The sequence below is a fragment of the Ictalurus punctatus genome, chromosome 7 (assembly GCF_001660625.3).
Source record: "Ictalurus punctatus breed USDA103 chromosome 7, Coco_2.0, whole genome shotgun sequence".
Taxonomy (NCBI): domain Eukaryota; kingdom Metazoa; phylum Chordata; class Actinopteri; order Siluriformes; family Ictaluridae; genus Ictalurus; species Ictalurus punctatus.
The window spans coordinates 33256471-33268629 of NC_030422.2; the positions used below are offsets into that span (position 1 = coordinate 33256471).

The 12159-nt window shown below is 38.4% G+C and overlaps 1 protein-coding gene across 3 annotated transcripts; it reads right to left on the bottom strand.

The window, feature by feature from the left end:
• Positions 1–348: 348 nt before the first annotated feature.
• LOC108268303 (C-C motif chemokine 3-like 1) lies at positions 349–11663 on the bottom strand. Of its 3 annotated transcripts, XM_053681741.1 has the most exons (4): positions 11368–11663; positions 10856–10967; positions 10585–10632; positions 349–563 (listed from the first exon to the last, which is right to left on the bottom strand). In XM_053681741.1, the coding sequence occupies exons 1-4, from the start codon at positions 11435–11437 to the stop codon at positions 467–469; spliced, it is 327 nt and encodes a 108-aa protein (XP_053537716.1). In that variant the 5' UTR covers positions 11438–11663; the 3' UTR covers positions 349–466. The 3 variants fall into 3 exon arrangements, with proteins under 3 accessions (XP_053537716.1, XP_053537717.1, XP_017328676.2); XM_053681742.1 differs by lacking the exons at positions 10585–10632; positions 10856–10967; positions 11368–11663 and adding exons at positions 714–825; positions 1694–1900; XM_017473187.3 differs by lacking the exon at positions 349–563 and having other exon boundaries at positions 10240–10632; positions 11368–11653.
• Positions 11664–12159: the final 496 nt, after the last annotated feature.

Genomic DNA, 12159 nt, shown 5'->3' on the forward strand with positions numbered 1-12159 from the left:
TATACAGATATACTGATATACTGATTAGCCTGATATACTGATATACTGATATGTTCAGTATATATTAATGATGGTATCAAGGATGTGACTAACATTAAGTGCTTGAATGCAATCAATGAGCAATTTTATTATTTTTTTTAAACTATATAATTTATGCATTAAAATACATTTAATACATTTTACTGTCTGTAGAATAAATCAGTTAAATAACACGTCATTATTTATTTTTATATAAAAATGGAGCAGAGAGGGTTAAGGGCCCAATCAGAAACCCAGAGCCTTAACCATCAAGCCACCACTGCCCTTATTTATTTATTTATTTATTTATTATATTGATAATGAGTCGGCTTTATTACAGGAATAATCTTTATTCCTCCTGTCTGATTACATAAAAAGTGAATTTCGTAAAAGAAATATGAAAGACTTATTAATGGAGAGAGTTTTGAAACACTTGTTTGAGTTTGGATCAGGTAAAAAGGCGCCGGTCAATTATTTCCATGATGTTCTTCACCCACTCGACGCCGGGGTCTGCACACACACGACGACCTTTATTTAGGGTAAAGCTGTAGAGGAGAGAGAAGATTTACATCAGTGTTAAACTGCAATAAAATCAAAAGCTCCAAGATCATTTATATTCTATTACACATAACAGTAAAGCAGCAAATTCATTCAAATATTTACACACAATAATAAACGAGGGGGTGAACGCTTACATGACTCCAGGTTTTGTACACTGATGCTCTGTTTCTTCATACGCTGTAATATATTTTGCAGGGATTGGATGTGTCTGGTAATTGAAACAGCACTGTCCTGGTCCATGTCCATCTGCGTGAAAACATTTATGCATTCAGTTCTGTGATTAAATGTTCAATAATAAGATATTATACACTTTTATATCTAGTATGAGATGCAGACTATTGCAGCTATTAAATTGTATTACGTCACAGGTGAATTCTGGACTGTGATTGGGTAGAAGATGTTAGAAGCTCTGACTGTAGCGCAGATTTATATCAGTGCGCTCTCAGTTTAACACGTTATCGTTTCTATAGTAACGGCTCACTCATGGGGACGTGCACTGCGGGGACGTGTACTTTGCGTAAAGAGACATTAATTTAACTTTTATGGAAGGAGTCTCCAGTGTCAGGTTTTTTAACATGATAAAGAGAGGCTGGTGAGGGAGATATAACGTGATATAACGTGAGTAAGAACAGGAACTAACTTGTTTCACCAACATTAAATGTAACTATAAATGGAAAAAAAATGTATGAAAGGTCGTTCTTTAACTGTTAAAGATTGTAACCGTTGACAACATGTTGTGGTATAAGAGGAATAAAAGACTTGGGGCCGTGCTGTTACAGGAAAATAGTCAAGTTCAGGGTGTTAGCAGTAACTCCGCTTCATCACACCACCACATCGCTCAGTATTTTACTGTAACAGTAAAAACTGTATCTGTAAACACAGTTTATTAACGCTGGTTATTCTCAGAAACCTGCTCGTCTTTTTAGGGAATTCAGCATCATTATAAACCAGAGGAGTTTAGTGATACTTTTACTACTACTGCTACTACTACTACTACTACTACTAATAATAATAATAATAATAATAATAATAATAATAATTCTAGGGACAAAAAGGTTCAATATTAAAAAGTTTTTAAAATATATTTTAAATAATATTTAAAACTTTATCTTACTGTGGGCTGTTGTGAAGGACTGAAGGCAGGTGAGACCCAGCAGAACCAGCAGAACCAGCAGGAGAGAACGAGAGACCATGGTGATAATGATGATGATGATGAGGAGGAGGAGGAGGACGATGGTTACGATGTGAACAGAATGGTATTAATGCAGACTCATTCTTCAGTTTATATAGGCTGGTAAGGGGGGGGTGTGGTCTGGTTGTTTGTAGGTGACAAAAAAATGTTTCATTTTGACTAAGAAACAAAAAAAATCCATTTCTGTCACAGGAAACCCGTTTGCGGTTTTCGCCTACAGTGAGGAAGAACTGAGCGTTTAACACTTCATAATCAAACTCATCAACACACTACTGTACAAACTCTACAGTTTTACTCACACTGCCATGTGATCTCTTCATGCCATTATAACTGCACATGTGAGTTCAAGCACGCGTCAGTACATCTGATATCAAGTGAATAAAATGACATTTCATACTGTATGAAGAAACACGATTCAGGTGAAAAATGAAGCCACATGCACATACAGTGTCACTGTCAAGTTCATGTAGTTCAAGTAGTGGTCACTGTGTTAAAACTGGACTGTAAGAGCTTTAAAAGAACGTAAAAGAAAGAGAAGGGTGGGGGAGGGGTGGACAGGAACCACATTCGGTCATGGTTTTATATGACAGAGCTGCTTTACCACACACTTACCTTGTACTATTACACTGTGGAACAGAATGAGTTTAGCAAAATGATGACAAGAGAGAAAAATGATTCATTCTATTCAATTAATCGGAAATTATCAGTTCGTCAGACAGCATCATCACTAATTTGTGCTGATTTAATTTCTCGTTGGGTTTTAAAACAAATTTGTCTTCTTTTTTGGTCCCAGAACGTCAGAGGACATTAGCAATATTAGCATTAGCTTAAAATAAAAAAAGACATGGTGGTTTGGTCAGAAAGATGAATGGATTGATGGATGGATGAATTTACAGAATTACAGAGGGTCACAAAAAGATAGATAGAGGTGGATAAAGAGATTTTGAACAAAAGAGAACTTGGTAAGGAATAGAGAAATAGAATTAGAAAGTATAGGATGTGCATGTATGGATGGATGGATGGATGGATGGATGGATGGATGGATCGGTGGATGGGTGGGTGGGTGGATGGATGGATAGATGGATGGATGATGAATGCGTGAATGGGTGGGTGGATGGATGGGTGGGTGGATGAATGGGTGGATGGGTGGGTGGATGAATGGGTGGATGGGTGAATGGGTGGGTGGATGGGTGGGTGGATGGATGGACAAGGATCACACAGGATGGACTAATGGAGTGGTGGTGGGGTGGATGAAGGACTGAATAAGTTAATGATTTCAAATATCAACACACACACACACACACACAGAAGAAATAGAAAAGTCTCTGGATAGATGGATGGATCTGATCTTTTTTTATTTGTTTAGCATTTTTATTGAATGCAGTATTTCCATTATCACAGTTTCTAAAAATATCTCAATATGTTTTTGTTTTTTCTTTTTTTACATAAAAATACACATAAAAGCATGCGCTCATCCAAAAGCAAACCATACCCAATTGTAAATATACAGTATGTAATGTGCAGATGAAGAGGTAGGAGTCCTCCTCCTTTCACTGATGTGACTCTGTGCTGTGACTCTGTGCTGTGACTCTGTGCTGTGTCTCTACACCGACTTCGTGCTGAGGGACATGATGTTCATCTACAGAGCTAAAGATAGAGAACCGTCTGCTTTCCAGCTCACAGCACTGAACCTCATGAGTCATAAATACTACAGATGACTGATGGGGGGGTGATACGGGACAGTTCTCAGCTATGTGAGGTTAGTTTGTAAGATACAGTCAGTGACATGCAAGTGGTGAGCAGGTAGATTCAGAACCGAAACACACACACACACACAAACACACACACACACACATACACCAAGCCTTCCTAATTATAAAAAAAAAAAAAAACATGAATTTTCTTTATAAGGGTAGGAATTATAAAGTAAGTGACATTTAAAAGATGAGCAGAGAGTTTCAGAACTACACCACACAACTGTGGTACTCTGCAGTATACCTGTAGTATAGTGTAATACCTGTAGTATAGTGTAGTACCTGTAGTATAGTGTAGTACCTGTAGTGTAGTGTAGTACCTGTAGTATAGTGTAGTATATGTAGTATAGTGTAACACCTGTAGTATAGTGTAGTACCTGTAGTATAGTGTAGTATATGTAGTATAGTGTAACACCTGTAGTATAGTGTGGTATCTGTAATATAGTGTAAAACTTGTAATATAGTGTAGTACCTGTAGTGCAATGTAATACCTGTAGTGCAGTGTAGTACCTGTAGTATAGTGTAGTACCTGTAGTATAGTGTAATACCTGTAGTGCAGTGTAGTACCTGTAGTATAGTGTAGTACCTGTAGTATAGTGTAATACCTGTAGTATAGTGTAGTACCTGTAGTATAGTGTAGTACCTGTGGTATAGTGTAATACCTGTAGTATAGTGTAGTACCTGTAGTGCAGTGTAGTACCTGTAGTGGAGTGTAGTACCTGTAGCATAGTGCAGTACCTGTAGTGCAGTGTAGTACCTGTAGTATAGTGTAATACCTGAAGTGCAGTGTAGTACCTGTAGTATAGTGTAAAACCTGTAGTGCAGTGTTGTACCTGTAGTATAGTGTAGTACCTGTAGTATAGTGTAGTACCTGTAGTATAGTGTAAAACCTGTAGTGCAGTGTTGTACCTGTAGTATAGTGTAGTACCTGTAGTGCAGTGTAGTACCTGTAGTGCAGTGTAGTACCTGTAGTATAGTGTAGTACCTGTAATACAGCTCGTACAAACACATGGTTGTTGCAAACCTTTATCATTTATACCATCTTCTTAGGTTACCCATGTCACCCCATGTCATTTTCTCCATCTGATAAGGAACTTTTTCAAGCACTCAGTTCAGTCTGCTGAGATACTGTCTGGATCCACCAGTTGATGACCCAGTCCTAGTGGAATAACCGAGAATAGTTCTTTTTTCCCCAATTTGTTCGATTTATTTACTGTGCTCAAGACTGTTTAAATGTAAAAAACCAGGTTGGATTACGGCCTTTAGCAGACCATGAGGTGGGCGGTGATATAATCTAATCTCGGCTTTCTGAGAATATATCAACACGTGGTTTTTAAATCTAATAGAGGTGGCTAAATTAACTGTCATGTTTTACATCAGAATCGGCGTCTAACTACACTTCCCAGAACTTAACGCAGTCTACAAACATGGCTCCCTGTGAACACGCTGGTGCTACTGAAACGATATTGATTTAGAACTAGTGCATTAATACAAACCTGTGATTTGCAGATGCACTACTGTCAGAAAATTAATCAACACCTTCTGACCAATCAGAATTCAGAATTCAACAGTGCTGGGGCATAAAGACGGTGACTGTTACATTGCTCTGGAGGGGAGCCTGAGGTTGTAAATGATCTGCACTTACATATAACCTTAACAGTTCTACAAAGTGCCTTACACTGTTACACACACACACACACACACACATACACCAGTGGCAGCAGAGATTCCATGCAAGGCACTAGCATACCATCTGGAGCAACTTGGGGCTCAGTGTCTTGCCCAAGGCAAGACACACACTTCGGCATGTGGAGTCATGTGGACTGGGGATCGAACCGCCAACCCTATGATTAGTGGACGACCCGCTCTACCACCTGATCCACAGCCGCCTAGTGAACCTCTGCATTAACCTACAACATTTCAGTGTTGCACACAACACAGTGAAAATTGTCACATATTATTTTCATCATGGTCGCACACGCACGCACACACACACACGCATGCACACACGCACGCACGCACACACACATACACACACACACACACACACACACACACACACGCGCGAGCGCACACGCACACACACACACACACACACGCACGCATGCACACACACGCGCACACACACACACACACACACGCACGCATGCACACGCACACACACACACGCACGCATGCACACACACACACACGCGCGCACACACGCACGCACACACATTCAAGCACACTCAAAGTTTTTCTAAATATAAAAGGTGTGAATTTTCTTTGTTAGGGTTAGATACAAGCGGTGAGGAGTGAGACTTTCAGAACTGTAATACACACATGCGCACACACACGTACACACACGTACACACACACACACACACACACACCAAGTCGTCCTAATTATAAAAAGTGTGAATTTTCTTTAGAAGGGTAGGAATTATAAGGTAAGTCACATTTAAAAGATGAGCAGAGAGTTTCAGAACTACACCACACAACTGTGGTACTCTGCAGTACACCTGTGGTATAGTGTAGTACCTGTAGTATAGTGTAGTACCTGTAGTGCAGTGTAGTACCTGTAGTGCAGTGTAATACCTGTAGTATAGTGTAGTACCTGTAGTATAGTGTAATACCTGTAGTGCGGTGTAGTACCTGTAGTATAGTGTAGTACCTGTAGTATAGTGTAGTACCTGTAGTATAGTGTAGTACCTGTAGTATAGTGTAATACCTGTAGTATAGTGTATCACCTGTAGTATAGTGTAGTACCTGTAGTGCAGTGTAATACCTGTAGTATAGTGTAGTACCTGTAGTATAGTGTAACACCTGTAGTATAGTGTAGTACCTGTAGTATAGTGTAGTACTTGTAGTATAGTGTAGTACCTGTAGTGTAGTGTAATACCTGTAGTATAGTGTAGTACCTGTAGTATAGTGTAGCACCTGTAGTATAGTGTAGTACCTGTAGTATAGTGTAGTACCTGTAGTGCAGTGTAATATCTGTAGTATAGTGTAGTACCTGTAGTGCAGTGTAGTATCTGTAGTATAGTGTAGTATCTGTAGTATAGTGTAATACCTGTAGTATAGTGTAGTACCTGTAGTATAGTGTAGTATCTGTAGTATAGTGTAATATCTGTAGTATAGTGTAGTACCTGTAGTGCAGTGTAGTATCTGTAGTATAGTGTAGTATCTGTAGTATAGTGTAGTACCTGTAGTATAGTGTAGTATCTGTAGTATAGTGTAGTACCTGTAGTGCAGTGTAATACCTGTAGTATAGTGTAGTACCTGTAGTATAGTGTAGTACCTGTTGTATAGTGTAGTACCTGTAGTGCAGTGTAGTACCTGTAGTATAGTGTAGTACCTGTAGTGCAGTGTAATACCTGTAGTATAGTGTAGTACCTGTTGTATAGTGTAGTACCTGTAGTGCAGTGTAGTACCTGTAGTATAGTGTAGTACCTGTAGTATAGTGTAGTACCTGTAGTGCAGTGTTGTACCTGTAGTATAGTGTAATACCTGTAGTATAGTGTAGTACCTGTAGTATAGTGTAATACTTGTAGTATAGTGTAGTACCTGTAGTATAGTGTAGTACCTGTAGTGCAGTGTAGTACCTGTAGTGCAGTGTAGTACCTGTAGTATAGTGTAGTACCTGTAATACAGCTCACACAAACACACAGTTGTTGCAAACCTTTATCATTTATACCATCTTCTTAGGTTACCCATGTCACCCCATGTCGTTTTCTCCATCTGATAAGGAACTTTTTCAAGCATTACAAGTACTGCATTTAAAAATTATGAAGCTTCACTACAAATCTGAGAGCTGAGAGTATATCACCGCCTACCTCATGACCTGTTAAAGTCTGTAATCCAACCTGTTTTCTAAATGTAAAAAGTCTTGTGGATTGTAATTAATTTGAATAGGTTGAAATGTTCAGGGGGAAAAGAGCTGGCCTGTGTTATTCCACTAGGACCGGCTCGTCAAAGTATTTCAGCAGACTTAAAGTGCCTCTATTATGCTATATAAAAGTGCCTAATTTTGTTTTAGAGCTCTCATACATGAATCCAAGGTCATACGACTCGCTCAAGGATCCGTTCCCTCTAGACTCTTCCTTTCAGATAGCCTGCTCTGCTCTGATTGGTCAGATGTCCAAGTCTGTTGTGATTGGTCTACCAGTTACAGCTCGTGTAGGAAAGGAAACGCCCACTACCATATCTGAATTTCAGCTCAGGAATAATGTCGTGGGTTTTTCCCTACCAGTTTGACTTCGAGTCCGATAATGATGCGGTAAGTTTATATGTAGTTTGTAAATAACGTGAGTTAGCCGGTTAGCAGAGGCTAACAGGCTAACAGCTGTGCACTGGCTGTACAGCTATACAACACAAAACCTCGCATTTAATAAAGTGGTCCAAATAAAGTGGGTACGGCCCCGTCTTTAACGAATAATCGTTTCACAAATCCCACGTTGACTTCAGCTGGATTTGAGAAGCAGTGTTCAGTGAAATGACGGGAAAACGAACGAAGGTCGGAGTTGAACTGCTGTGGTATCGTTTTAAAATGAATTCTAAACACTGACGCTGTACAACCTTATCTTTTGGGAATCATCCTTTTATCCAATCACATGCGTTTATGCAAATTATTTACAGCGGAACAAGAGACTCGCTACAACGCGTGAGAAAATCACTTTTTAAAAATGTATTTTATACCCTTTCTGAGCTGATTGGTGAAGTGATGAGTTGGATTGGTTGAAAAAGAAAGAGAAGTTGATGATGACAACAGAGTGTTGAAGGATGAATGGACAGAGGAGTAGGTTTATTCTCGTTTATTCTCCTCCATTCAAGCTCAAAACTGAAGAGGTTCATCAAGTGAAGCTCCAACACCGAATCACACACCACTTCAAACTGACTCCTCACACAATTCAGGTCCGAGATCAAACAACATACACCTCAGTTCAGTATAAAGGAGCAGCTGAGTGTTATTTAAATAGTAAGGGGTAAAACAAAGCAATAAACTCAGGACCATAACCTCCACTAATCACAAATTGTGTTAATGACGTCACAATTGTTGCATTCAATCACCACATTCACCACATTTCTACTCATGGAAGAGATTTTAGACGTAGCCCCATCATCACAACACCAACTAAGGGAAGATATTCTGGAAGAACTGCATTCAGTTTATGGACACCTGACCATCACACTCATATGTGCTTGTTGAACATCCCGTTCCAGATTTATTCCCCTTTGTTGTTATAATGTGCTCCACTCTTTGGGGAAGGCTTTCCACTGGATTTTAGGGCGTGGCTGTGGGGATTTTGGGGCGTGGCTGTGGGGATTAGTGTTCATTCAGCTACAAGAGCGTTAGTGAAGTTGAGGTCAGGCGCTGATGTTGATGTGAGGAGGCTCCAGTTCCGGTTCATCCTAAAGGTGTTCAGTGGGGTTGAGGTCAGGGATCTGTGCAGGACACTCGAGTTCTTCGAGTTCTTCTTCCAACCTTCACACACCACGTCTTCATGGAGCTCCTTTTGTGCACATTGGGAACGGGTTCCGGCCTCTGAGTTCCAGTGAAGAGAAACTGTAAAGCTACAGCATACAAAGACGTTCTATACAACTGTGTGCTTGTAAACATTTGGAGAAGGCCCACATATGGGTTTGATGGTCGGGTGTCCGTATACTTTTGGCCATATTGTGTATTTCAGCGGTGTGTAGAATTAATGCAAAGGTGTATTGAAGCTGAATCTATTCTAGCGGATTGTGATGGCTAAATAAAACCTTTTATGTTTGTTTCTGTGTTAAATGTCACTGGTCTGTATTATTTAGTGACTGTCACGTCTTTTTCCTAACAAATTCTCTTCCATCTATCCTGCTGCATTAATACCAATGGACTGCAGGTGGCACCAGGTTAACACGACAAACACACATTTTTAATATTATGGCTGATCTGTGTATTTGCTAATATAACTGTTAAATTCAGTTAAAGTGTTTAAAAAAAACTTTTAAACTAAATTGTTAAGGTATTTTTTTTAATCAAAGACAATTAAGAAACTATCAAATAGAGGCATGAATTAGCCACGTTTATTTGAACAACTTTTGCAATTTGATATATTATAAGGATAAACACTTCAAATAAATATCTGAATACATTAAAATGTTTAACCAGTTAATAATTATGTGTTACGTGTGTTCCATTATAACAGTCTAGCCGACTTAATATCTGATAAACAGCTCACATTGTCTGATGAGTAATTAAGGAATAAAACTCTGTGTGTGGTGCTGTTACAGTAAAATAATCAGTAATGAAGCAGAGCTACTGTAACCACCCTGAAATGGATCCCGAAGTGCATCCCAAAACCTTTTATTCCTTTTATATCACAGCAATTTCCCAATTATAATTGTGTATTTATTAAAGTATGACATGTCATACTTTTTATCCATTTATAGTTACATTTAATTTTACGTATTGTCTGCCAAACATGTTAATTACTGCACGCTGTACAAGTCCCTGTGAATAAGCTGTTACTGTTATTATTATTATTATTATTATTATTATTATTATTATTATTGCAAGATATAAGCGTACTATTTCACTTATTATTTTATTTAGATATTTATTCAGATAACTGTTTTAATTTTTGCTATCGAAGATGTGACTTGAACATTTGAATGTCTTTCAACATAACCCACATGGTTTCCTTTTAAAATGTGAAAGAAAGAAAGAAAAAAAACAGAAACAAAGCCAGAGTGTGTAAATAAAAAAAGTCCTTTAATGTATATAAGATTTATATAAAAATGACTTCATGCCCACAAGCCACAGATTAATTGAGGTAAATATTGTTAGACTGCTTCAAGCTAAAGTTTACGATGGAATATGATTCATAATAATAATAAAGCATTATTCTGCCTGTCTAAATATAGCAAATTTTATATATATATATATATATATGTATGTATGTATGTATGTATGTATGTATATAAATAGTATTATATATATTGTGCATTAACAGAGAGAGGATTTAACGGCTCGATTGAGGTTGGATCAGCTCTGAAAAAAAGCGCAGGTCAATATTCTTCATGTGATTCTTCACCCACAGAAGTCCAGGGTCTGCACACACACGACGACCATTGTTTAGGATAAACCTGTAGAGGAGAGGAGATATACATCAGTGTCAAATTAACACTCACACGTCCCAAACCTCCAACATTATGACTTTAAATGTCATAAATTTCAAATACTATCAAGGTCATTTAGAATTATATTCTATTAAATTTAAATGATATTTTATATTACGATGAAATAATGATTGATATAGAGAAAAATTCTTATTATTTATTAAAATGAAAGAAGGGGTTGAAAACTTACACGATTCCAGCTTTTGTACAGTCAAGCCGAGTTTCTTTATACCCCTTAATCAGTCGTAGAGGGATTTTATTCGTCTGGAATTTGAAACAGCATTGTTCTGGTGTTTTTGCATCTGCAGGGGGAAAATCATTACTGAATCAGTCATGGCTTTGTAAACATGAGGTGATTTTATATCTGGTAAGAGATGCTGCCTGGTGTATATTTAAATGAAACCATGGTGCTGATGTTCTTTAATAAATGAAAGGAAAACAATCATCTTCATGGTTGTCAGTCAGTATTTTACTGTAACAGCACGACAAACACACAGTGGTTTATTAACTCTGGTTATTCTCAGCAGCCTGGTCGTCTTCAGCGTCATTATAAACCACAGGAGTGTTAATGAATAATGACTCCGGTATAGACGTTTTAACGTTCTACTACAAGTCAACTATCTTACTAGTGTCTACTTAGTGCAGATAATAATATGTACAAAGCGACATGTTATAAAGTTGAAAAGGTGAACTTTATCTTACTATTGGCCTCTGTGAAGGACTGAAGGCAGCCCAGAACCAGCAGAACCAGCAGGAGAGAACCGGAGGACATGACCGCTGATGGTGATGACGACGTGAACAGAACCGTATTAATGCAGATATCACTTCAGCACTGGTCTTATAAGCTGATAAGAGGACGTGGGGGGATGTGGTTTGAGTGAGGGGCAGTTCGTAGGTGACAACACGTTTCACTTTGACTCAGACAGATCTAAAGAGCACCTCTTCCACAGGAAACCTGACTGCGGTTTTCACCTAAAACGCGAAAGATCTGATCAGCGCTCAGCACCTCACGGCCAAACTCCCATCTGTGTTAAATTAAATACGTAGAAATAAGTGCAGCTGCTCTGGAGTTAAACAGTGAGGATTAACCAACACAATACAGAAGAGACTAACAATCATTATTATTATTATTCACCGTGCCTAATTATTATCAGCAGGGCCTGTAGTTGTTTACTCCCCTGACTGGGTTTCTAGTGTGAAGTGCTAATGCACAATATTCTGATCTATTTATTTATTTATTTATTTATTTATTTATTTATGAAGTTAGACTGAAAAGACAGCAGAATAAATGTATTTTTAAAATGTCATTTAAATGAGTGAAATGAAGCGATTTACATGAATAAGACAGCGAGTGCTGTGAGGGAAAAAAATGCACAACATTGTTTGTTTTGTGGTGAACAGAAACTTGTGTTGGGGGGGATGGGGGGATGGGGGGGTAGTGGTATTCGAGCTATTTTGCACATCACCACACAGCATGTTTGCACGAGTCTGTCT